Source organism: Xiphias gladius, chromosome 16, assembly GCF_016859285.1.
Source record: "Xiphias gladius isolate SHS-SW01 ecotype Sanya breed wild chromosome 16, ASM1685928v1, whole genome shotgun sequence".
Lineage (NCBI taxonomy): Eukaryota > Metazoa > Chordata > Actinopteri > Istiophoriformes > Xiphiidae > Xiphias > Xiphias gladius.
This window is the reverse complement of record NC_053415.1, coordinates 27464898-27492888: the sequence shown is the minus strand read 5'-3', so window position 1 is coordinate 27492888 and position 27991 is coordinate 27464898. Positions and strand designations below refer to the sequence as shown.

General features: G+C 41.5%; 1 protein-coding gene across 4 annotated transcripts; it reads right to left on the bottom strand.

The window, feature by feature from the left end:
• Positions 1–17: 17 nt before the first annotated feature.
• On the bottom strand, positions 18–27991 carry LOC120801466 (serine/threonine-protein kinase Nek5-like). 4 transcript variants are annotated; one of them, XM_040148519.1, is made up of 25 exons: positions 27904–27991; positions 25019–25155; positions 24212–24308; positions 24004–24101; positions 23652–23735; positions 22646–22716; positions 20322–20408; positions 19250–19304; positions 18010–18123; positions 15949–16035; positions 14229–14325; positions 12932–13044; positions 12073–12137; positions 11757–11924; positions 10808–10886; positions 8720–8833; positions 7717–7797; positions 7437–7538; positions 6848–6928; positions 4742–4813; positions 4478–4652; positions 4244–4267; positions 3655–3765; positions 3271–3415; positions 18–1168 (listed from the first exon to the last, which is right to left on the bottom strand). In XM_040148519.1, exons 2-25 carry the CDS (start codon positions 25139–25141, stop codon positions 829–831), a joined length of 2583 nt encoding a protein of 860 aa, XP_040004453.1. In that variant the 5' UTR covers positions 25142–25155; positions 27904–27991; the 3' UTR covers positions 18–828. The 4 variants fall into 4 exon arrangements, with proteins under 4 accessions (XP_040004453.1, XP_040004455.1, XP_040004454.1 ...); XM_040148521.1 differs by having other exon boundaries at positions 3289–3415; XM_040148520.1 differs by having other exon boundaries at positions 11757–11921.

Here is a 27991-nt window from a genome sequence, read left to right as displayed (position 1 = left end):
AAGGTTCAAACATGGTACTGGGGAATTACAATCAGAAATCAAACCTGCTCTGAAGCTGATAGTAAAGGATGAGTCTGGAGATTTTCTATGGTTTTCTTATTGTCAGTGAATCCCATGAAAAGACCAAAACCGACAATGAATGTCTCCTACTAACCAAGTATTGTGTGTGTGTGTGTGTGTGTGTCAAAGCCTGATACACTCTGAGTCATAGAGCTCCGTTGTTGTTGGGTGACATGTTCTTTCATCGCCATGAACACACACACTGGAGTTTATTATGACTCCGTCCCACGAACACTGTCCTGCTGTCCCCAAATACTCACTACAGCACCAAATGTGGGTTAATCCGCCTCTGAAAATAGTCCCCAACAAATGCACCGATTCCTCCTGTCTGTCTGATTAAAATCTACAGTGAGCAGCTGTTTCAGGAAATGACTGACCTTATCCTTTTCATAATGAAACTAACTATTTGTGAGCTCTTTTTAAAGATTTATGTCTTCAGTTGGCTTGGAGCTCAGAGCCAACTGGTAGAGGAGTGAGAACGTTTTGAGAGACAGACTAGCACATTGTTGGTTTGGGGCTATGCATGGGATTTGTTGACAATAAGAAAAATACAGAACAAGAACAGACCTGTCCTGACTGGTCTGTCGATCAGCAGCTAGACACTGGACATTCAGACTACCTTTTGTATGCTAAGCGCCTCAGTATGCTTCAAAGTAAGTTCTATCAGGGTCTGAAAACCTCTTTCTGACGACTGAATAGGAGACGCTGCGTCCATCAAAAGTTTGCATCTTTTGAGAAACATTCACACCTACTTAATGCAGTGATGACTCAGGTAGTCTGATGCTGTTTATTTAAAGACGTGTTATCATCTGTCTGGGACTCGCCTGAACGCTCGGACTGACCGTCACGTTCTTTGGGCTCGGAGGAAACGACCCCGATCGATCCTGCAGTGACGTCTGCACATGAATCCCTCAGTTCCCGTTGGATTGGTTGAGGGTCTGCAGCGCTCTCTGCACCTCCATCCTCATTGTCTTCCGTCCCATCGTCCTCCACTGTCCTATCCTCTGTGTTTTCTGTTTCGTCTGAGCTCCCGTCCTCCATGATAAACAGGTTCTTCATGGAGTCGGCCACCGCTTCTCTCAGCTCATCCTCCGACTCCTCAAAGTTCCTGATGAGAACAGGGGAAATTGAATTGTTCAGATGATCACAGAAATCATGTATGAAACTGATCAGTACTTGCTCATTTCCATTTTTTTTTAGAATGGTTATTTTGCCACATAATACTTAAAAACTAAGGCAGAAAACGCAGTCCCCACCAACAAAATGTGTTCCTTTCGCTTTATTTGACTCAATTTTTACGGGATTAATTTTGTTAAGAGATTAAATGTGTCTCAGTTTTGCTATGTATATGTCTGTCCATTCCGCTTTTTATATTGATATCAACTATTTAATACATGTAAATATTTGATTTTGGTAGCTTAACCACACCAAATTGTACGAATTTCAAGTGATTTCAAAATCGGAGATGGCGGTTAAAGCTACGCGGCTAAGCTTGTTACCGTTAGTATGAGTTTGGGTTTTTTTTTTCTCCTTCACAATTAAATACAGCTGCTGCCTCATTTACTTATGTGGAATAACACTGAATTACCAAAATCATAGCTTCTTAAAATCAAAATGGATATTTTTCAATCACAGGTAATAGCTTTAGGTGATAGCCTTAGCTTTAGCTGCGTTACCTGCTAGCTTTCACTTGATGCAGCACTCTTGTTTTAGCTATCTAGCTTACTGCAGGTCAGCTTGGTTTTTATCTCGCTTATGTAGTTGTATGTAGTTTGTATGTTTAAACAGATACCAAAAAGTCATACTCTGGTCTTTATTCAGTTTTGACCAAATATGTAGTTATCGGGTTTTGGTTTTATAGGGGAAGCTTTCTTCCTAATCAGGTTTTTTTCTGGATTGTAACTTTTATGAGATCTAATATTAAGACCTACAGTACATTTAGAGGGAGTCCTGACACTGTATATAAACTATATCAATCAGTCCATCCATCATCAAGGATATGAAACATTACAACTACTTTTAAAGCCGAACTCAGGTTTCCATCAACATATTAAATGTCAAATGTAACAGCCTGAAAAAAAACTCAGAGTCAGATAAGAAGACATTTTTAACCGTTTCACATATGACCATCATGACGATCATTCAGCCACATGACATGACAGTTTAAGCCTGTCCTGATTCACCAGGTGACTTTCACCTGGGTAAAAACAAGTCAGCGGACTGTGTGTTTGATCATTTCCGCTTTCTTACCATAAAAACTTAAGAAAAAATAACACAAGAAACAGTGAGTGCGTTTATATGTTCATGTATAATCACATTTAGGGTATAATGTTTACATGGAACATGAGAATCCTGGTTCTTCGTATCTCATACGTGATGATAACAGTATCCAGGTTTCTGATCATCCTCCTGCAGATGTGTGTTGATTCCCGAACATCTCAGCCTCTCACCTCCGTACCAACTGAGTCACAGTTGAGAAGGAGCAACATTTGGTTTCTAGCTCCCTGGAATCTGCTGGATTTAGCTTCTCTACCTGATCACCATTAATGGCAAACAAGAATGACATCAGGATGTAAGATCTGCATTACGGAAGCCAGACTTTCCCTTTAACTCAACGTGTCAAACATCATTACATCATTTTCGTTGATTATAAGTAACTGAAGTTGGCGACGTGCCTGCACACACGGCAGAGAATGATCAGAAACCTGGATCGGGTGTTTACAGGGCACGGTATCCTGGTTTTTATCGGAGAACTCCAGCTAAGATATCCAGTTTTCTTAAGACCAGGATAAGGGTTTATCCCGGCCTTTGAAACCAGGATGTGGCGTTACATGTGCAATTCGTAACCAGCATGCTGATCCTAATCAGGATACTAAATATAATGTACTATTGCTGTTGACTCACTTTCACTGTATCCTCATTAAGTGAATGACAGTTTAGAGTATTAGCTTATTTAGGGCTGGAACTAAGCTATTTTCACAATCGATTAATCTGCCGATTATTTGCTCCATTAATCAATAAATCCTTTGGTCAAGACCTGCAATTTTGGCTCAAAAAATGACTTAAGTGATTATTGATCATCAACAGCAGATTCATTTTCTTTCGACCGACAAATCAATGAATCAGTTAATCGTTGCAGGTCTAATCTTAGCCACTCTCCGGACATGAAAGAGTAGAGAGTGACACGAACAGAAGTGAGCGTTTACTTACGTGTCGTCATCGTCTGACCTTGGCTCCAGACGCTCTTCATCCATCTCCACATCAGAGTCCTCCTCCTCTTCCTCCTCCTGACTCCTCTCCTGTTTGTCTTCCTCCGTCTTCTCCTCCACTACTCTGTCCTGCTCTGGCTCTAAATCTGTGAGTAAAGACGCTTCAGTGTGAGCCTATGTTTGGTCTTTCCCAGTCTAACTGAACAGTGAACAATGCTTCACTTTAAATGTCTGGTTTACTCATTTTGTCCTGTTGCACTTTTCTACTTTACTCTAAAAGCCGTCCTGCGACATTCAGATACAGCAGATCAAACTTTCATAGTGGCTGCCTGTAATGTTCACTGTCGATCAGTCAGATCCCTGAGCAGGGAGTGCGATGTCTCACCTGCAGTCGCCGGGTCCAGAGTTGACCATGTGAGTTCAGCCTGAGCGAGAGCACTCAGCAGGGAGTTGGGGGGGCCGTCGACCCACTGTCTGCGACCTGCCGCCTCCTCACCTGAGGGCAGGAAGGACAGAAGGGTCAGAGTTCACAGCTGCAAGACTTTGGTCTAAATAATGTTAGGCAATAAAGAAGCGTGCTGTGTACTGCCTGGTGCATGCAGGCCACAATGGATAACAATTGCTAATGTCATTCATTATAAACTACCATGAACACATCCACCAGTTACAGAGCAGCAAGATGATTCGGGTTCAAATTCATGGCCAGTGGACGGGCAGCGCGTGAACATCATATGAGTTTCTATCCTATTGGATGATGTGTTTGGGTAGAAGTAAAGATAAACAGTTGGAACTAATTTCTTTGTCTCAAATAACACTATAAAGATGATTGTAAGACTCCTATATTGTAGGAAAGTAGAAAAGTATTTCCTATTATATCCACAGTTATCAACGGTTCTGGTAAAACCCTAAATATTTTCTGCTTGTTTGAAAAAATGAAAAGAAAAAGAAAAGGATTATATGAACTCTATTGTTACCTTCTTTGTTAGACTTTTTGGGTTCTTGGGTTCATTCAGTAATTGATTAATTAGATGAGGAAAGCAGAGGAGAGCAAAGAAGAGAAAAATGAAGTTATTTAAGAAAATTATACATTTAAAAATATGAAAATGAAGTAATTCTTCTACTTTACTTCTTCAATAACTAATAATAGATAATTAACATTAGAAAACAAATCTTGTGCGCATCTCAGTTGTTTTACAGGTGTACTGCACCTTGTTCAGCCTCGACTGCAGTGTTGTAGATGGAGTTGACGTCCATGTTGGCGAGTGCATCCAGCAGGGTCTGAGGAATCCTCTGGCTCCACCCCCTCCTCGCCTCCGACCAATCTCTGAGCTTCAACTCCTCCCCCTCCTGGAAGCTCAGAGTCCGGTTCAGAGGGTCCAGGTCCTGTTTGGGGAATTGGGGACAGAGTGAGAGAAAGAAAGAGAAGAAAAGGAGCTGTGAGAAAGAAAAATATCTCATCTTCCATCACTCACGTTCTCCTCCTCCTTCTCTGCATCTTCTTTCATCCCTTCGTCATCTAACCGGATCTCAAACATGATTCCCTTCTGCAGAAATGACAAACAAAACAAAGACATGATAATGAAACGTTCATGTGTTTGTCAGGTGCTACATGATGCATTCAGGACTCACAGAGCCAGTATTTATCTGTAAAACACCTGGTTTACACTTCAGCTGTTGTCTGGGGAAAATCTATGGTTGTTTTAGGAGTAATTATCGTATTTGCAAATCCCATGTAGGTGCAAGGCTACTAGAGTTCTCGTGAGTTTTTAAAAGTAGTGAAGCTAAAAATGTCCTCCGGACAGCGGAATTCTTCCTGGAAATCTGTTCACTACATTTTGATATTTTTGTGTGTGATACCAAAGAAGTGATAACTGCACACTTGTGCATAGCAGAATAAGTCAAATGTGCAGGAGCTGATTTTTAGGGACGCTAGAGGCTGGTTCCAGGGATGATCGGTTGGTCCTCCGCTTTGGTCCAGACTGAAATATCTCAACTACTAATAGGTGGATAGCCATGGAATTTGCTACAGATACTCAAGTTCCTTTCAGGATAAATTGTAGTAAGTTACGTGATCCTCTGACCATCGTGAATTTCAGTTTGTCCAATAACTAACATACCTGCGAAACTAGAGACATTCCCATCAGCCTGAGCTGTACTGTACTATTTAGTGCTAATTATCAAACGTAAACGGTGAACATGGTAAACATTACACCTGTCATTGTTACTGTGAGCATGGTAGCATTTAGCTCAAAGCACCGCTGGGCCTGTGTAGAGTGTCACAGAGCCGGTAGCATAGCTGTAGCAAAAAGATTTGAAATAGTCTGTTAATAAACGAGACTTAGGGGATATTAACTGAATCTGTTGCAAATTACCTTCAGAGATGCTAAATTCAGAATATTGCGTCACCACAATATTTTACTTAGACTACAGATGTCATTGAACCACTGTTCTTCCGGTTTGCATAAAATGTTGCTAAATACTATCTGATGCTGAGCTGATATAATGCATGTAGCACATTTCTGGAAAGTAACTAAGTGCAAAAGAAACTCTTTTCTGCTGCTGAATTTTGAATATAAGTTGACGAGGAAACAATTTTTGATCTGCAAGCTTATTTATGTATTTATCAAGCAAGAGAAACTGTGCGATAGGAAATATTAGCTAAATATATTAATGTTGTCAGCTGAACCAAAATATCAGTGGTCGAAAGAGTTGAAAATCAGTGGATTTTTGTAAAACTTTTAAACTCCTTTGACTAAATTAATTCTGTAAACAGAGAATATGGCCTGCTTAATAACTTTAAGTGGCTGCTGCAATCGTATCGCACTGGACTGGAGCTGATTTGAGCTGCTACAAGTCAGGAAAAAAAGGCAGGAAGGACCTGCAGGAAACAGAAAGATAAAGTCTGCATTTCTTATATGTTAAATCTCAGACACTTTCCTGCTCCAGCTGTCAGTCTGGGGTGATAAATCATTTGCAGCAATTTGTATAAAACTCCACCCTTTCCTCTCATATGTTGTGCCTCTGAAGAGGAATGCCTTCAAATACGCAGCTTTCAGCGGTGCTGCTTCCATTTTACTGGTGCACAACCTCAGTTGGGTCCTTAATAAATAAGGACCCAAAGAATTTGGCTGTTTGGTGCCTAAAAGGGGCCATAAATCTTCAGGACAGAACAAATACCAAGCAACAGTTATAAGGCAGATGTCAGCAGCTCAAATGACGGCAGTGGAAAGCTTCAGGTGTGTCAGCAACAGTGACTTATTTCTTGGCGAGTTTGTCCCGAGATTAGCGTTTAAATCCAAAGGGGTCGTCCTCTATGAGCAGGAATATCCGCAAAAATTGTGGCCGGTAGTTGTCTTAAGCAAAAGTCTTTTACAGACTGATTTCAATGTTTTAAAGTCAGCAGGGAACCGTAGTCATTTTGGTCTTGTTTCGGCAACTAATGCTATTTCCATTAAATATTCAAATGATACGAAATCGGACGGAATAGTGGATTACAAACACGTGATATTACCAGGCTTTAAGACAGACAGACAAACATCACCTCTGACCGTCTGAGCTGAATGTTTAGTTGGTCTCACTTTGTCTCTGTGTTTTCTCTCCTGTGCTCCCCTCTGATCTCTTCTCTCCTCGCTGACCTGCCTCAGAGCTGCCTCCATGTCCTGCAGCAGGAATAAGAGAGAGGAGGAAACGCTGTTACTAGGTATCATTGCAGTACACCACTGTTCCTCTGTAGAATAAAAACCGAATCCCCAGACCTGGTAGGGGGTCGTGGTAGTCTAATCAGGCTCCCAGAGCTGTAGTAGTGTGGTTTATTCACAAGCAACTCTGTGGCTGATATTTTTTCTATCTCTGGAGAAAAGCTTCATGTTGGGGAAATGTCACTGAGAAAAAACAACACTGCAGTGCATGTGTTCATAGTAAAGAAGAAATATGACACCAACTGTGACAGTGTGGATTTTTTTAATGTGTTTTTAATAGTGTATTGGTGTGGTTCTTTTAAGCTATAACATATATGGCTACACAAACAATACTTCTTATGATGAATTGATTATTGGCCTCTAATCAGTATCTGTATTTAAAGACTTTAATACTGATTGCCAACACACGAGTCGGGTTATACATGCGTCAGAATGAGTGTGAATGAGCTGATTTCTGGTCTGTATTTACCTGTGCAGGTGGGGCTTCCTGCTGCTCTTTACTGTCTGCAGAAGGTTCCGGGTCTCTGGGTTTCTCCACCACGAATGTTCCATGTTTCTGTTGTGGCTGAGCCTGACAGAGAATAGAGTGAGAATACACTGTATTATTAACTACAGAAGGCAAAAGAAGGCTTCTGACCGGTTATGATTTATGCTGCTGTGAGGATCACGGATCGGTATTAGTGTTATGGTTATGTTGTCCTGGAACACTGACTGCTGCTCCTGAGCAGAGAAACAGCTTGTGTGAGTACCTCTGCTTCAGCTCTCAGCTTCATCTGTCTCATCTCCAGGTGATACTGCTGTCTGATGAGATCCAGCTGACGCAGGTACTCCTACGCACACACAAGCGCACACACACACACACACACACACACAGAGTCAGCAGAGTCACCAGAGCAGCGCCTGACCTTTACAAATGAAGCCGTATCAGCAGTGTCTCTGTCTGGATACCACATCTGCTCCCTTGTGGTCCACTGTGGTCCTGACCGAGAGCAGATGAACTGGAGCTCTGGGAAAAAATCCATAGAGATGGAAAATTCACACTGAAGAGTAAAAGACTGAAACAACCAAAAGTAGACGGACTTCTCTGAGATTTCAAATGCAACCGATGTAGTTTTCATGAAGATGTAACCACATTTTGACTTGGACAGTTTCCATCAGCAGCAAACAGTGGCCTTCACACCGGCTCAGACTTTCCACCGCTCCGATAAACTTCACCACAGTCTTCACGGGACGTGTTGGCTCGGTGCAGGAGCTGGAGGTGTGTGGAGCCGGTGAGGGGTACCACTTTCTGATTAGGCACCATTTATAAAGGGGTTTTTCTAATGCTTGTTTATATAGCACTTTACACACCACATAGTTGATCTAAAGTGCTTTACAGAACACACAAAGGAAAACAAAAGAAAAGAGGGAAAGAAGCACAAAAGAGGAGAAGAAAATCAGTGAGGATAATAATGTTGCTTTATAGATCAGTTATAAGCCACTAATGAGAACAACTTGCGGGTTGCCAGGTTGTGGAAAATCCTCCTCCAGCACAACACTTTGTCTTTTTATCCCTTTAATTCATTATGACGTCTCCAATGGACTGTTTGATGAAATGTCGGTAAACCATTAAAAGGTACTGAGGGTTTCACACTTTCTAAACATCAGGTCTGCAGTTAGAAAGAACCCTGGTTACATAACATATTTGGATGACACCTCAGAGTTGCAGTGTCCCTTCACAGTAACGGCTGGTGTGTCTCCTGTGTGTCCCACCTGCTGTCCCTCCTGCCTCCTGTCCTGAGGTGTGTGTTGGCTTTCAGGTCGACCCTCTCCCTGTTGCTGACCTCCGGGCCTCCTGTTGCGCTCAGCTGTACAGGGACGCAGACCCTGACAGTCAGAGAGGAGAGGTCAAAGGTTAGAGAGGCTGTGGGGCTCTGTCTGTCGGTTTAATCTACTACAGCAACCAGTCTGACAGGGAATTTACTCTATCGTGCGCAGGTGGAAAGTAACTAAGTGTATATACTCAGGTTCTGTACTTCAATACACATTTATCTGACAGCTGTAATTAATTTACAGAAGGAGGTTTTCACATTGAAAAACAGACAAGCTTATAAAACACATCACATAGTTGAAGGTTAAACCAGTGGTTTCCAACTTCTTTTCTTGGGACCTCTTCCATAAAATCAGCATGTAGTTGTGTGTCCTGGTCGTGTTTCAGATGTCAATGAGTTATTAACATTTCCCCCAAAACGTCTTCAAATGATCCAATAGTTCCCAAAATATCAAAAATGAAAGAAAAGTACCAAAACTGGAAACAGATCAGTGAATCAGAACAGTGTTTCTCCTTCCTCTTTCCCATCAATCATCCGACGGCCCCTCAGGTTCACCTGGTGACCCTCTGGAGGGGCCCGACCCCCAGGTTGGGAACCAGTGGACTAAACTCTGTCCCTGTCTCTGACGTAGCTAAAAGCAGCTCCAGCAGTAAAACGCTGCCGAAGCCTCCGTGACTCAGGATCAATGATCTGAGAATCAGAGACCAGTCACAGGAGACAGGTCCCTGCACAATGAAGTACTTTTACTGTGATACTGGAACTACATGAAGTACTTTTACGGTGATACTGGAACTTCATGAAGTACTTTTACTATTGATACTGGAACTACAGGAAGTACTTTTACTGTGATACTGCAACTACAGGAAGTACTTTTACTGTGATACAGGAACTACAGGAAGTACTTTTACTGCGATACTGGAACTACATGAGTTACTTTTACTGTGATACTGCAACTACAGGAAGTACTTTTACTGTGATACAGGAACTACATGAAGTACTTTTACGGTGATACTGGAACTTCATTAAGTACTTTTACTACTGATACTGGAACTACAGGAAGTACTTTTACTGCGATACTGGAACTACATGAGGTACTTTTACTGTGATACTGGAACTACATGAGGTACTTTTACTGTGATAGAGGAACTACATGAGGTACTTTTACTGTGATACAGGAACTACAGGAAGTACTTTTACCGTGATACAGGAACTACATGAAGTACTTTTACTGTGATACTGGAACTACAGGAAGCTGATAATACTTCTGTACTTTTACTTAAGTTTGAAATGGAGTATTTTTAGATTGTTTTATTAGTAGTTTTACTCACAGTAAGTAAAGAATCTGAATATTCCTTCCACCCTCATTGTCGGGTCATAAATTAATGCCTCAGGCTGCATCTTTAAACTCAGGATCATGTTCATACTGTACAGAAAGAGACTCCCTCCTAAATATACATGCTCTATTTTTGAATGTGCTCCTTACTGGGACAGTTTTTCCTTACATAGCGGCGTGTATCAGTCTGTCAAAGAGCCTGGGGAATGTCAGAGTTTGGAATTTACAAAATAACACAAAGAAAGGTTACATTTCCCTTTTTAATGCTACTATTTTTAAAACTTTTGTAATGTGCTCATGTTCAACTCAACCTTTGCAAAACCAAGTTCCTTTCCCCTCTCACTTGGCCTATGAGAGAGTTTGATTCTTAATCTGAGCCTTAACAAAAGGTTGTTTTCCTGTTGTGGTTCTGCATGGCACCACGGAGGTTTACAGGTTGGGGTCATCTTCCTCTTGTCTAAGTAAAAACCCTGCTGCGACAGAGCCAATAACCTCCAACAACAGACTGTGACTTGTTATCGTTACTGTCGTCAACAGCGAGTTACTGCGTGTGGGATTTATCTGAATTAGAATGATCGTTACTGAGTCGATAGTAAAAATGAGCAGAATGATTAACCGGAGATATTTGAGTCGGTATGTGTGAGTGACAGTTAAGACTCGATCAGAAGACTGAGGAGCTGCTGAGTTTCGTCCTACCAGCTGTTTCTCTGCTCTCAGCTTGTACTGGTTGGCCTCCTGTCTCCTCTGCAGGTATTCATCACGAGCTGCAGCCACACTGACGGAACGGGTGAGGGTGTAGAAACAGACACTCGGTTAATATTGTTGTTGTTACAGTGACACTGGTTTTAACCAAACCCCAGGCAGGCAATACATCACAAATTAATGATGTTGGAAACACTGTATTAGCTTCAAAAACAAGCTAAAATGAATTGTGACTTAAAGGAACAGTTCAACAATTTGGGAAATACAATTATTCATGTTGCTGGAAGTTCTTACGTCTGTATGTTGAATATTATGCTACATACACTAGATGTTAGCACAGCTTAGCTTGGCATAAAGACCCCCTTCCAAAAGAAAAATGTGAAAGATGAGAGATGTAGGAAGCTAAAAACTTCTCAAAGACCTCTCCTAAAAACTGAAGGCCAGATGAACAGAAGGGACAGAGGGACTACTGCAAAATAAAGGAAAGAAAAGGAAGTACGGATCTGAGAGTGGCATCGATTGTCTCGTCTAACTCTGAGCAACAACACACGAGCATATTTCCCCAAAATGTCAAATTATTCCTTTAAATCAGTGTGGGCATGTGGTGCAGGTAGCTGCTAGCTCTTAGCTGGGTAAAAGGTAAAAATGTAGAGCTGAGATGAGTGGATTGATCAATTATTTGATTGACGGAAAATTATTATCCATTAATCGTCATTTTTAAATAACCTTTCAATAGTAAAATTTCATGTGAGGATTTGCCTTTTCTTTCCTCCTGATCTGTCGTGAAATGAATATCTTTCGGTTCTCGGACCGTTGGTGGCACATAACGAGCAATCTGAAGACGTCGCATTGGGTTCTGGGACGAAATGATGAATCTTTCAGCGGAGAACGTGGTCAACAGATGAATCGATAGTGAAAATAATTGTGAGCTCCAGTCACTCACAGCTGGTATGGCTCCACGGGAGGAGCAGCGTGGTCCTCACATCGCCCCTTCTCTCGCTCCTGAGGAGGAGGAGGAGGAAGGACGTCCTCTTTGTTCCTCCTCTGAAAGGCGTGTAGCTGAGCGTGGTAGTGCTGGTAGTGGCTGACGGGCTGTTTGCCATTAAACCTGCTTCAGAAACACACGTCACACATACATGATGTACAGTAGTTTTCGCTCATCAATCGCTGATAACTGAGGAGGGTTTCAGAGGTCAACTGCAGGGTACAATCTGAAGGTAATCTGGGTCAGTCTATTCTGAGCAGATGTTTTCACTCACCTTTGGGGCTGCTGCCCTGCGACCTCTGTGTCTGCAGCTGGTTGTCCTGCTCTTTGATGAAGAGGCTGCAGTCACACATAAAAGGGATATTTGTGCAGTAGTTACACACTGTACTCATAACACGAAGCGTAATTTTGTTTTGGTCATACACCGAGGTATAAATAATGTATACGGATATGGTGCAGTGTGATTTGAAAGGTTCATCATCTCAGTTGTTCCTCGATCGTCTCTGCTGCAACTGTCCACGTTTCAACGATTGAAAACCCTTCATTTCACAGTTAAATTAAGATTCATTATTGATACATTCAACTTTAAAAACAAAAAAGTCAGAGTAACTTTAAAAGGGTGTTGGAGGGATTTGTTCATGAGCTCCGACCTGACGCACCATCTGATGATATCTGAGAAACAGGAATAGTTTCACATTTTGGGAAATGCAATTTAAGGATTAAACAAACAGGTTATAACGTGATCATCCGTGAGCTTGAGAGGTGCTGGGAGGTGGATTTTGTTTCCACTGGACACAGCCAGGCTGGCGGTTTCCGGCTGTTTCCAGTCTTTATGCTGAGCTCAGCTAAGCGGCTGCTGCCTGTAGCTTCATATTTACTGTACACACATGCAAGAGGGATCAGTCTGACCAATCTCTCAGCAAGACAGAAAAGAAGCACATTTTCTAAAATGACAAACTGTTCCTTTGAGATCGTCTTTACTCCCAAGTTCTGTGGTCTAGAAGCAAAAGGCTGCGAATTTAAGATACAGTAAAGTTACAAGAAGTCAAAGAAGTAACTATAACTGTAAAGTAAATGTAGTGGAGTAATAAGTACTATATATATGAATCTATCTAATATGAATTTGTGATTACTTTGTGGCGGGCATGGGGGTAGACTCTGAGCGGGACTCTCCGGTCTGGTTTAGCAGGCAGTCTCTTCCCGGCGGCTCCCGGCCTCTCTGCTCCTCTGGACTTCTGGGTCTTCTCTGGGCGACAGGAGAGTCTCAGGTTAGAGTAACAAAAAGTGGGCATTCGTCAGTTACAGCTACTGACAGATAGATAAAGGTGTCACTTTGAATTTAGCCTCCTACACGTTCCACTGCCATTAAAACATTAAATCATATCCTGATATGCCGAGTCATAAAAATACTTATTCAAGATTCATATTCAATATTTGACCCAAATATTCCCTATTTAGTCATTTTAAGCAGTATTTAAACATTCAATAGATGGTCTATAACACACCATAATGTAAGCTAATAGAAGGACATTTTTAAGTGTTTATTAATACGAGATATTTGTCAAAAATAATAAATTCTCCCATGAAGACGTATTTTATATGATGACAACTGTGTTTTACTAAATTTTCATTCTTCACTTATGGTTGAAAACAATAAATTCTGTACAAAAACTATGTAAAAACAAACTGTGAGCTGCCAGAGCAAGTTATTCGGCAGATAACACCAGACACTCCCTCGATGATTTAAGGCAGTTACCAGTAACTTTGTGCTGTGATGTTACCAAAGCACAGTGCGCGCCGGGATGTGACCTGATTCATCAACCCAGTCGGGATTTGGCTTATGATAAGCCATGTTTCCCTCTGTCTATCAGATGTGTTCAAGGACGGCAGCTGCAGCAGAGCCCGAAGAAACAATCTGAGGTCCATCTGCACGTGTTGTCAGGAAACGACCACTGGATGGCACCAGACTCCACATTCAACATGTGGCGTGTACAGTAAGTTTCAAGGCTGCAGTTGTCCTCAATAAGGCACTAGGCTCCCCAAACCTTTTTATTTTTTTACTCATGTCACAATTGCTGTTTTTTTTTAAGTTGAAGAAAAGTAACAGTGCACTAACATTTGAGGAGAGGCTCATTTTTAATGTCTGTTTGCTGCCCACACTTTTGCATACAGCTGTTTATCACTGAGGGTGGACAAAATATTAGAAACTCCTGCTACTGCCTACCGCAGGCTACTTCCTCTAAAACGATCATCCGGTAGAATCGACGCCTCTCTCGAACACTTTGAACGCAAACTGAGCATTATAACCCTTGATGACGGAGGATTTACTGCAGGACTGTGGATCAGACTGACTTACTTTTAGCTTGGCGGAACCGATAAATTGGAGACTGAGTAAATGTCATGAACATATTTAGGTGCGTGCAGTGTAACCTGGTGGGTTTGCTGCTCCTGCTCTTGTTTTAGCTGCTTGTGATGCTGCTGCTCTGTTTCGATGCAGCACCGTGTGGCTAAACTCCTCCTTTATCACCTGTACACACAGGAAACCAGACATGCACACACACACACACACACACACACACACACACACACACACACACACACACACACACACACATTAATACAGCTATAATTCTGAGGTCAATGTAGAAATCTAAACACCATCTGAAAACCATCTATCTGAAGTTATGTGGCCTGAATTCCCTTCTTAAATATATTCAGTAGTCAATTTAAACTTGTGCAATGTCAAAACACTTTATTTCAAGTATATACACTCAATGGCCACTTTATTAGGTACACCCATAAAATCTAATGCAATCCAATACTAAAGCTCAACCATAAATTCTACCTTTACAAAAATAATAATGTTTGGCCAGAGAGGTATTATTTTAACTATATATTTATTATTCAGGTTGTAGTTTGCTGTGTCTTCCTAAATGTAGAATTTGTGGCAGATATATTGTATTTCTTTGCATTAAAACGTTTCAGTGCAGTGTGATATTTTTAAGGGTTTCACAAATTCAGTATCCGATATTCAAAAACTATATTCAAGCTGTTCAAATACAATAAGCTGTAAACAGATCTGAAACTTCAGGTCAAGTCAAAAAAATCTCGTTTCTCAGTTTGGCCTGGTTAAATTTAAACACTAAAACTCAGGATTGAAATTCGGATGGTTGCCATAACACATTCCCCAACCATTTACACCAACGCCTTCTAATTACAGTGAAGAACCGGTATTCTTCCTGTGGTTGTTGAGGTTGTCGGCTCAGAAGTATTAGGGAGGAAAGCAGCCTGCGTGAGCTGTGTGGTTTGGGAAAAGTGGAGAGTGAGTCACTTAGTTTTTACTTATTTGCTACGGTGATGATCAAATATTCAGATGGTTTTTAATTTTGATGCGTTTCAGTGAGTTTGTATTTGTCTCAATAGCCTGGAGAAGAAGCCAAGATGGAATATTAATTTAATTTTTTTTCTCATTTATTTATTCTTTACTTTGATTTTTTTTGGTAGATTTCAGTTAAAGATAGTTTATCAGAAACCTATGAATTTTATTGAAGTAATATGTCCCGGCGTTCTGGATCTGGTTCATATTAGTTGGTGGCGTCTTTTCAGAGCATTTTAACTGCAAACTGTGCTTTTATTAGATCTTTTTCTGGATTACATTGAGTCTTATTAGTGAACGTTAAGGGTGATGGACAAATGAGCTCCATCACGGAGTCAAAAGCTGTATCATAAACCCATACAACATATTAATTCTATACAGAGCTGACGATATACTGATTGTCATCGTCTACTGCTTTAGTAGCTACACAAATACACAAAAATAACCCTGATTTACCATTTGGTGTGAACAAGTTTTCTTCCTGAGATCTGATACTTTCCAACATTACTTTGGAGCTGTTTCACCACCATCCACAATTTATTTGGTTTAGTTTTTTCCAGCTGTGAGCTGCTCCATCAAGTTCATCAACAGGACACTCACAAACCCACCGTGTTTAGTCTGCAGACTGTCTGCTCTGAGCATATTTCCAGCGTGAACACGCTATATAAACCTGCTTGGAACCAGTGTGTAGTATGGATTTGGGACATGGCAGAAGCCTGGCTCACTGAGATGACTGTTTAACGAACGGCTCGGTGAACCAATCCGAATCATTACCTGCGGGTCCAGGTGTTTGCTAATGTGCTTCTCCAGGAAGGGACACCTGAGGACAGAGCTGACCGAGGGACGATCACGGGGGTTGACCTGAAAAATGCACGTGTCCGTAATGAAAGTGAAAATAGTCAATGAACACCAAAGAGCAGAATCATTTAGCAAGATGCTTATAGAACTTTTTGATCATCCACTCCTGTTTGTATCACCTTAAACGTACAGCCAGGGACACGAAACCTATCGTATATGCTTCTATTTCCTAAAGTTCAGATCCCTGTAACCGGCTCCTGGTGGGCACAAGTCAGAAAAAAGGGTTCACACACTCCAAACTAAACAAAAGTAAGGAAAGGGGGCCGAGCTTTTTCTGTTGGGCGTCTCAGCTCTGAAACCACCTGCACGACAATCTCAGGCAAAATCAGCGTGAAAACATATTTCTATCAAAAGGCTTTTGTAACTTGATTTAATCTGTCTGAGGTGTGTATTTACCGCAAGTGTATGTGTTGGTTAGTGTGTGTATTTCTGACCTGATTTAAGTTTTTTCCATTTTGTACTTTTTGTGAAGCGCTTTGTTAAATAGACTATCATTATTGTTATAATTAATTGATCAATTATTTGCACAGTTTGATGATGCTATTCAAAATCACTGACTGAAAGGAGTGCGACCTACGTTATGCAACTCTATAAATAACGCCATCACAAGCAGTAACGCAGGTTTCCATGTACCTCACCGAAACACAGCATGTAACGAGTGTGACGGTCTGAGACATTGGACTGAAAAACAGCATTAAGGAATCTCTATGCGTAAGGCCTTGATCAACAGTCTTTGTGCTGCAGCGTTATCTGCCTGAGTGTCTGCAGTGAGACAATGGGGGCTTCCTTGTGTGCAGCCCTGGCTAATATCCTGAACAGCTGCTCAAACACTTTCCTGTCTTTCAACATTTACACCTTCCTCTTTAAAAATTCTTGTTTTGCAGCGTGAACTCAGAAAACTTAGCAAGTGATGAGGGGGAAAACTTTTCTGACTCTTTCTGGAAAAATTCTGAAAATCTCTTGTGAACTTTCAATGAACAAGTGACCTCTCTCAGCAGACCATGTGTTGAAATACTTAACTGTCTTGCACCGGTTATAACTGTTAGTCTTGTACTTTAGTAATTTAACTGACATGATGGTTTCTGAAGTGTGATAAATACAAAGTAAACCGGAAATGGACAAACACAGATGTTGCACCTGCATTTTGAGAGTGTTACAACACAGCAATAGAAACGTTTACACCGACCGGCCACAACATTAGAAAAAACAGTTACTGTCTTAATGTTGTGGTTGATGGTTGTGTACGCCCACGCTGTGTAGAAATGTAAGGAAAAGAAATACAACAATACAACAACATGAAAATACTCCATTACAAGTAAAAGTCCTGACTGGTCTCTGATTCTCTCTGACGTGATCAGATCATTGATCCTGAGTCACGGAGGCTTCAGCAGCGTTTTACCGGTGGAGCTGCTTTTAGTTTAGTCCACTGGTTCCCAACCTGGGGGTCGGGCCCCTCCACGGGGTCACCAGGTGAACCCGAGGGCTCGTATGATTTTATACGAGCCACAACTACACGCTGATATCTAAGGGGTTACAAGACAAATGGTTGAGAGCCACTGGTTTAATCTTAACAATGTGTTGTATTTAATGAGATTATCAAGTGTTTTTTAATGTATGATCTTAATCTGTAACTACTGTACAGATTAAGAGTATACTTGTGATATAAATGTAAAGGAATAAAAAGCAGAGTATTTCACTTTGAAAGGGAGTTGAAGTGTAAAGTAGCAAAGAAATGGAAATACTCAAATAAAGTACAATTACCTCAAGTCATTTAATTACGCAGATGTACTGGATACTTTCCAACACCGAGTCTGTCTCATTAGTCTTCAAATCTGAGTCATTAGTCGCAAAAGTTTCGCAAGTCGCAAAATCAGTTTAACCTGATGTTCAGGTCCAGGTTACAGGTACCGAACCTGCTGTTCCTGCACACTTACTGACTTCAGATCCACAAGATGAAAAAGCTTCAGAGGGTCTGACCTTGAAGAGTTGGGTGACCAGCAGGCGAAGGTCGTAGGAGTAGCGGCTGGGTACTGGGCTGTAGCGCCCCCTGCAGATTTTGCTGACCAACTGCCGCAAGCTGCTGCCTTCAAACTGCAGGCGAAGACAGGTTGACGCACACACACACAAACACACGGAGTTAAATCTCCGAAAATAAGTTAACTGGCAACTGCTTTGATGATTGATTAATTGTTTTGTCGTTCTTTAAGCAGAAATTTCAAACCTGCCCTGCTACCAGCCTCTCAGATGGGCTGCTTTTATTTATCATTTATGCTAGCAAACTGCATATCTTTGAGTTTTAGACTGTTGGTTGAATAAAACAAGGTATTTTAATACATCACCTCGGGCTGTGGGAAGTTACATTCAGCTGGCACTTTATCAGTTCCACCCAGCTAAAAGTAAAGCAGTCTAATCCGATAGTCCCGCACTCAATCCTCCCTGCAGGAGGGTTGTAATGTTCAACTGTCTTAGAGAGGTGTTTCTGTTATTCAGCCTACCCTCATTGACATAATGGGATGGACAACATGATAGAAACACCTGTCTCAATATATGTAACTATTCAACATCACCAGAAACTTGAATCAACACCTTCTCTAAAACAGTTTCAACGCAAAATGAACATTACAACCTTCATGAAAGAGGATTTACTGCAGGACTGTTGTGTTAGACTGACTTTAGCTAGGTGTAAGTAATAAACTGGCAAATGAGTGTATAAAGGGCATTTCTAATTTTATTTTAATTTATATTTAATCTTTGATTAATTTTGGTATTTTGTGCCTTTATTAGACAGTGTCAGTATAGAAGTGACAGGAAAAAGAGGAAAATAATGGGCAGATTAATCAGTAATGAAAATAATCTAATAAATTATTCGGCCGGTTTTTGCAGCGCTTTGGTCTAGACTGAAATATTTCCACTACTGTGGGATGGATTTCCGTGAGAATTGTACAGATATTCCCGGTTTCCAGAGGATGAACCCTACTGACTTTGGCGATCCCCTGACTTTTTTAGATGTTGCTGTAACTAATCTATTAAATAGGTGCAGCACTCAGAGATTTGTTGTAAATCTCCCATTTGTTTTACTCACAACTCATTTGGCTCCTACTGTAATGTACTGTGAGCAGAGGGACTAAATCAGCGTTAGTGTTAGCCTTAGCTCGGTGTTAGTTTCCAGCTGTGTGTGTGAAGCAGCTGCTGATGTTCCAGGTGTGGTGAAGCTTACTGGATGCCTCAGGGCGCAGAGCTCATACAGGACGCAGCCCAGAGACCAGATATCCCTGCAGAGAGGACAGGCACACACACACACACACACACAGATGTTTGCATTATGAAGAGGGATTTCAAATGCATTCTGACATGAATCTTAAGCATAAGAACTTCATACACAAACCGTGGTTGGTTTTGTTTCATCTCTCCAAATGTGCTCCAGCTCAGTGTTAACGTTTTGAAACTCAAAAGATTCAGGGAGTGCATCTATGACGTCACCAGAAAACATCTTTTCTAGAACATCTTGTGTAACCTGACATATCTCTTGTTGAAACAGGATGCCGGGGCAGGGCTTAGCTTTATCCCCTGCTCCCTAGAGCTACAGTCATGAACACCAGGAACAGAGACATAATGTCGAAATCCAGAGCAGTCAAGTCGCCTATCAGAGCACAGCTACTGACAGAAAAGTCATTTCTGGAGTAATACGACTGCCTTGGCATTTGCTTGTCTGGCCAGGGACCAAGTATGTGTGTGTGTGTGTGTGTGTGTGTGTGTGTGTGTGTGTGTGTGTGTGTGTGTGTGTGTGTGTGTGTGTGTGTGTGTGTGTGTGTGTGTGTGTGTGTGTGTGCTTTTCTGTTTTTCTGAGGACCTACTAAGGTTTTAGAATTTCCCAAGCTCGAGCATAGATAACGTCTCACTAGTACAGAAACACAAGAGTTTCTTTGTGAGTGTGGGAAAGAGGAAGCCACTCTGACCTCATCTTTATCAAAACAACACTGCAGAAGAGAACAGACCAATGCCTGAACACTGAGAGACGAATAGAGAATGATAATACATTTCCTGCACATCTAAGTTTCCTGTTACTGAGCAAGTATATTTGTGTCTTAATGTGTTTGTACATGTTGTTGAAATGAACAACTGTCTGAGTGAATGTCCTGCAGTGTGGGCCATGTGCTTTAATCACGGCCACGCGGCCGATCAACGGTCACGGCCGGGGTTGTGTACGGACAAAAAAAAACGGGAACCCCCTCTCTGCCCACAGGGTCAAGGTTCATTTTGCTCTGAGGCCGAGTGACAACCGTACGTACGTCTTGTTGTTGTACGGCCGACTCTCACAGATCTCCGGGGAGAGGTAGTACGGTGTCCCAACGCACGTCCTGGCCAGCTCCACGGTGCTGCTCAGCCACAGTTCACAAACACAACACACTCAGTCAGACTTCAGGGTGTAAAGGAAGTGCAACCTCAAAGAAATATGAAATATGTTTTTCTATGTATGATATTGAGGATCCTCTTTTGTGTGTTTTGTGGCAACTGGTTTTTAGTTCTACAAAAATTTCTCAGAGACCGTAAAAATATTTTTATTGGATGAGTTAAAGGGCAGGTTCACAAGTTTTCAAGTCTGTCTTAAAACAAAAGGAATGGATCTCTCCATGTCCAGTGTGAACACGAGGGATGATTACAGCAGTCAAAACCTATTTCATTGTTCATATAGGCACCTGACTAGTGTTTTAAAACTGCCTCGAAAAACTGTGAAACTATCCTTTAAAACCTTAGTGTGCGTGGAGCCAAAAACGCCTTTCTCTGACTGCAGCCCAGTGTAAAAGTCAAGACGTAACAAATAGAGAAGCTAATAGGATTAAGCATATTGTCCTGCTACAAGCCTAAAAGGAAAAAGGCCATCTTTGTGCTGCGTCCTGAATAAGGGCAATTGGTCCAGTCGAGTTCTTTCGCACCAAACTGGAAGAAACATTTCTTTGTGGACCTGGCTCTGTTGACAGGGGTATTGTCACGCTGAAACCGGAAAGAACCTTCCCCAGACTGTTGCCAAAAACTTGGAGGAGGACTGTGGTCTAAAATATCAGTGTATGCTGTGGTAATGAAGAATAAGACTGGCCACGTTCCATATTTTTGTTACCGTCAACATGAAACTAAAACCCAACAGTGGGTTGGTCCGTCGCTCAACACTTTCTGACTTCCTTTCTCTGTCTGCGGCTCTCAGCTCCCACTGAAGACGTACTTCTTTATAAACACCTCACACATATAGAATTTCATTTTTAAAAGGACTTTTTAAAAGGACCCAAACGCACCCTCTCCAATCTGACGGATAACGTCATAGTTGTTCATAACACCTGGAACACCTGCAACAAGAAGCTGGACACTGTAGTTCTTAAAGGATAAGTTCACATCTTTTTCAAGTCCAGCTCAAAACAATAGTCAGGTGCCCATATGAACATGTCGGTGTAATCCTTGCCCCCTGTCTGTATTTATCACCTCCTTTTGTTCAAAAATGAATTCACCGTTTATCTAAAGCTAATATGAGACTTCAGCCGTCTGAGTTTATCAGATCGAGTGGAAACCTTCCACAGTTACAGTCTTCGTAGCACCACACTCCCTCGTTGTGTTTGCCTGTTCAGCTGCAGTGGAGGCATAGCAACAAAAAGAGGACTAATAAAAACTAAAAAAGTTTTAACTCCACTTGATTTAACTCATTTGGTTTGCTGAAGCCTCATAGTAGCTTCAGATAAACTTTTCATTCATTTTTGCACAGAACAAGGACTGTGGATTCTGTCCCCGATCACGGGATCGTTTAATGGCCAGTATGAACAGGAGTAACAATCACAGCGAGCAAAACCTGTTTCAATGCTCATATGGACACCTGACTATTGTTTTAACATAGACTTGAAAAATGTCAACCTCTCCTTTCATCGCTTTGGGACAACAACGGAGCTCTATGGCACAGAGGAATCAGATATATCATTTATTATGGGTTTAGGTCTTTTCATGAGATTCACTGACAAGAAGAAAATTGATTCCCCTCCAGATTTCCCTTCATTCAAACTAAGTGACCCAGACCAGAGCAAAAGTAAACAAAAGCATGTGGACAGCCCTGTCCACATTCATATGGTGTAGCTGATCCCTCACAGGCTTCCCACCAACCCACTGCCAGCTGTGTTTAATGTGGTCGGCCAAGCCAGACCTCACTTCTTCCATTTCTCATCTTGTTGATTTATTTATTTGCTTCTAATTTGAAAACTACAGTATGTTTTCTACAGTATTCATTTCATTTCTTATTCTATTTTTATTTATTTCATTCAAAATTTGTTTCCTTACCTGTTTGCCCCCCCATGATCAATAAAGTCTTATCTTATTTTATCTAGTGTAAAAAACTAAAAAGACATGCATGCACTGCATGGCGTTCACAGGACACAGAGCTCTGTTTGCCTGTACAGTCACACAGGCCGATCAGTATCTCCACAGTCAACTGTGTTTACATGTCCTGGTCGACAGTTTGTGGAATGATAATGACTTGTTTGGAGGTCTTCCATGTGTTACAGAGTGGTTAGTGATAAACAGCTGCACTGTCACTGTGTGTGTGTGTGTGTGTGTGTGCGTGAAGATGACACTGACTTACTTATTCAACATTCTTGCGATTCCAAAGTCCCCCAGCTTTGCTTTCATCCCTCTGTTGGTTAGGAAGATATTCTAAACAAGAGGGAAGCAGGAATGAAAGCATGTCTGTATTCCAACGTGAAAACAGTGACTGGACATGTATCATGTGTGCCTGAATGTGTGTGTGTGTGTGTGTGTGTGGAAACAGATATGATTGATGAAAGACAGTGATGGCTGTGAACAGAGAGGCAGTCTGTGGTCAGCTGTGTCAAGTTATTCTGGGAGTTGGCACACACTGAGCTCTTTGTTCAGAACAAAGCTGCGCTCTGGACAGTTCAGCTGCACAATCCCCTAAATTTTGTAATGATAATACTCCTTAATTAAAAAGCGTAACCTCAGGGCCTGTGGATACCGTTGTTTACCATGTACAAGTTCAATCAGGAATGCATGATGTACGGTCTGCAGGTTACAGAGGCCTTTCTCTTTTTAATATCAGATTTCAGCCTCCGTAGGCTTGAGAGGGAACAGCTCACATTTACATCAATAACGGTGGAATTCAGCTGAGACAAGTATTCACATCAAACCCTTCATCCAAACTTTTCGAACCACCATCAGTATGTTCCACATTACTCAAAAATGTGAAAAACCGCTAACCAACTGGCAAAAATGCCAAACACTGTCTGTGTCCAGCTTCTCAGACGTGAGGATGTGCTGATTTTCTTTGTTTCATTTCATTGTAAACTGACCGTTTGGGGGTTTTTAGTCCTTCGGTCGGACAAAACAAGCAGTTTAAAGACGTCACCTGGGGCTCTGGAAATTCGTCATTATTTTCTGACATTTATGCTCAACACTTCATCGGAACACAATCAACAGATTCATTGTTAATGAAAATAACTAATAGCTGCAGCCTTGAACTGTTAATGAGAGCAAGTGAGGGTACGGATCCTAGTGTGTGTCAGAAGGAGGCAGGCAGCGTGTTGAATGAGCTGGATGTGTGAGTGTGTGCAGCAGTGAAGTGGGACAGATACCTGAGCTTTGATATCTCTGTGGAGAACCTTCCTGTCGTGGATGTGTTTGAGGCCCAGACAGATCTGAACGAACCAGGCCACGATCTGAGGAACGCACAGCTCAGTTTTACTCCGTGTGTGTGTGTGTGTCTGTGTGTGTTGAAGTCATTTTCTTATGATTATAAAAAACAAATTACTTCCTAGTGACAGGAACAAGTGGAAGACCCTTAGTCCTCCAAAGTCCACCTCACTTGTAAAAAAATTAGTTTCAGTGGACAATAAAACTCCTTTAAAGGTGTGTGTGTGTGTGTGTGTGTGTGAGTGTGTGTGAGTGTGTGTGTGTGTGTGTGTGTGAGTGTGTGTGAGTGTGTACCTGCTCCTCAGCGAAAGGGACTCCTCTCTGCGTGTTGATCTTGTTCATTAGATCTCCTCCATCACAGTACTCCATCACTATATACAGGCTGCCCCCCTCTATACAGACATACAGTAAACTGTGAATCATGTGATGAAGATCCGAACACACTCGAGCAAAAATCTGATAACAACAAGACACAATACGTTCACTATGGAGCCACACTCACCTTGAAATGACGTGGTGAAGGAGACGATGTTTGGGTGTTTCATCCTCGACAGCAGCATCACCTCTTTCTTGGACGCTTCCTTTTCCCTCGCTGACATCTGAGCAGTAAACGCATTTACAAACCAACAATCCTCACTTAACATTAACGTAAAACAGCTGTGTAACAACTGGTTACTGGAGTTTATAAAATCTGGGAAGTCACGTTTTTCTGAATTTTGGAATGGTTTGACATTTCATTCTACAGTGTTTTAGGATGCAGCACAATTTTGTGACTAACATTAATATTTCCTGTTTTATCATTTTCTATTATTGCTCTGCATGCTTATATAATATTTCACTAACTCTTCTAATTCTTTTAGGTCGATTATGTTACGACTGTCAAGGGACTACAGTGTGCACTGCCTTGTTAAAGCATATCTGTACAGTCAATATGAAGCTACAGGAGCATAAAGACTGGAAACAGCTAGTGTGGTTCTGTCCAAGGTAATAAAAACCCACCTAGCAAAACCTCCAAAGTTACTCCAAGAAGTCACTGCACCCGACCAAGAAATAGTAAAACAGCAGTAAAACAGCTAGCAATGACTGGCAGCTGGTGGGAGCTTCATATTTATCAGACAGATGTGAAATGATCCAACAAATAAACAATAAGCACTGAAAGTTTAGATCATTCAGGTTAAGAGTTAACTCTGGTTACAACACGGTGATGTTAGGTTTTATCCTTTAAGGCCAGTGTGAGCGGTGCTTTTAAAACATCAGTGAACTGCAGGTGGTAAAACTGAGAAAACTGATCATATGTTGCCCTTCTCACCTTTCTGAGGTCGATCTGTTTGACAACACACTGTCTGTCTCCACGTCCAGCTTTCTCCCTGACCAGGAAGGCTTTCCCAAACGCACCCTCTCCAATCTGACGGATAACGTCATAGTTGTTCATAACACCTGGAACACCTGCAACAAGAAATGGAAAAACTTTTTCACACAGAAATACGAAGAGGGAAAGTTTGTTTAAGCTGCTTTAAGAGAAAATTGCAGAGGCTGCACAATGTGCCTCAGGGTTAGGGCTAGCTAAAAATTCTTTTTATTAATGATGAATCTGCCAACATTAGATTTGTTGCATATTCAGTTTGCTGTGATATAAAACAAAGAGCAGTAGAAAATTCTTCCGTTTGTGAGGCTGGAGCCAGCAGATATTTGGCATTTTTGCTTGAAAAATAACTTAAATAAATAATCAGTGATCAAAACAGCTCCTGGTTAATTTTCTGCTAATCAATAAATGGGCTAATCAACTAATTGTTGCAGCTTTAGACAGGATATGTTGAAGAGGGTTGAGGGTGAAAGAAAACACACTCATCTTCAAAAATGAGGCCCGTTTAGTTTGGCAGTATTATTGTTGACATTTTTCTTATGTCTGACTCTGATTCTGTCTGACACTATTAGATTATTGTTCATACTGATGATTCAGTGCTTCAGCAGCATTTTGCTGTTGTAGTTGCCCGAGGACTTTTCTTCAATCTTTGATTCTTCTCTGTCAAATATTGGTTCATTTTTCCTCTTTGGGACTCACACACTTATTGAAATGAAACCATGTGAGAAGTTTAGAAGGGAAATGTCTCTTTGGTGGAACAACTCATTTGAAATATGACAAGGGGCCACAACTAGGCAGTTTGTGTGTTTGCTGCGTGTTTTATTTTATAAACCTATGATGTGTTTTTGTATGTAAAATCTCAATCAGAAAAGTAACCAGTAACTACACCGGTCAGATAAATGTAGTGCAGTAAATATTTAATATCTCTCTCCGAACTGCAGAGGAAAAGTAGCATAACATGGAAATAATCAAGTAAAGTACAACTACCTCAAAATTATACTGAAGTACAGTATGTGAGTGAATGTACTTGCTGTAGTTACTCTCCACCACTGTCATTAGGGCAGAGGAAGTACTGTTGTCATCGTTGGGCTATTAGTACAGAAGCACTGCTGTGTATATATGCAGTTTTATTCTGTAGCTGGTCAACATAAAGTAAAATGTAACCACTTTATTTGCTGTGCTACTGATTAGTTTAGGTTATAATCTGATCCTCTGCACTACTGACCTTTTACATTTTCTGTCTATATTCTGTTTAATAATCATGTGCATGTGTTTTGCAGGATCCACAGCTTCAACTGCCTGCTCCACCTCAACCCTTCAAACCATCTTATTTGTTTTTATTCTTATTTCTTCTTATCCCTTATGCTCTTTCTCCTTTACAGTCTTCGCAAAGGTATCCGTCATTTTATTTGATTGTATTGTTCTTCTTGTTATATATTGATCTTATTTGTATTTTGAATTAAAGTTTAAGCTAACGCTTATCTATTTTCAAACTGATTGTCGGTGATTTCCCCACGTTCTACACAGGTGCCATTGAGAGCATCCTGACCAGCTGCCTCACTCCCCTGCATGCAACACACCTATGAAACATGGTGCAAGGAGCCCACCTTCCCCACTCACACCCTCTACCTCCTGCTACCATCTGGCAGGAGGTACTGGAGCATCAGGGCCTCCTCTACCAGGCTCCGAAACTGCTTCCTCCCTCAAACTGTGAGCATCCTCAACAGCTTGCACATCCTGGCCAACACCCAGGCCAACTCAACCCTCCCCACAGACAATGCCATAGGCCTGCGTCCACTACACGGGCAGTAACGACTGCACATGACAAGCCACTGCACTGTAGTGAATCTAGAATAAATACTGTATATGTACAGTTACAGTTGTCCTCGGATTTACATTAACGTTGACATAAACATTATGTACAGCTCCCCTCTGCTCGACAGGTGAACACACCGCTGCACTACCACCTGCACATCACACTTATACTGTATATGTATATTATACACTGCCATTTTGCAGCCTCTCTCAAAACACTGTTGTTTCTTATCAGTGCACTGCAGGAGCACAACGTGTTTCCTAACTGCACACTGTTGTTCTTCTGACTTCTTTATGGGAAATGCTTTTTTTGGGTGTATATTTTTATTCGATATCTGTCTCTGCAGGTCTGTAATTCTGCACCTGTGGTTTTAATTTAAATCTATTGTTATCCTCAGTCTGCTGTAACGAGGCGATTTCCCTCACGGGATCAATAAAGTACATTTATTATATTTACTCTTTACCGGTTTTCAATTAGTGTCCTTACAGGACGACGTTTCGTTTTCCTGCCCGTTGACGCTCAGTAAATAGGCTGAGTTGTGAAAATGACAATAGAACTGAATGAAATTGAACTTGAACTCATAAATGTATAGCAACGACAGCTGTCAGGGTAAAAAGGTACAGTATCAAATATAGGAGTACTCAAGTAGCCCGAGTACAGTTACTTCCAAACTGTGCTTCAGTACCGCGCCTTACTTTTCCACCAGGATAATACCACAATGATATTCCTCCGCATTAGCCGGTAGATTAGATAAAATCCCAGCCGTCTGGGCGGTAATTACTGGGCCTTACTCTTTATATCGTGGATGACTGAACGTTGATTAAAAAAAAACAAAAAACGATAAAACCTTTCCGCGGTTTTGACACCGACAACTCCCGGCGCAAGGAGCCCGTCACCATGGAGACGGGTACACTTTCGGCTAGCTTTCCTGTTAGCATGCTAACGCAAGTTCACTGTGAACAGCAAAAAGGCTCATTCTTCCTTTTACTGGTGTCAGATAAAAGCCTCGACTTACCTTTTCAAAAGCTGTCTTGTTCTCGGAGGTGGAAGACACTCGGTGAAACGAAGCGGCGGCGGCGAGTTATAAAATGTCTGTCTGAAAA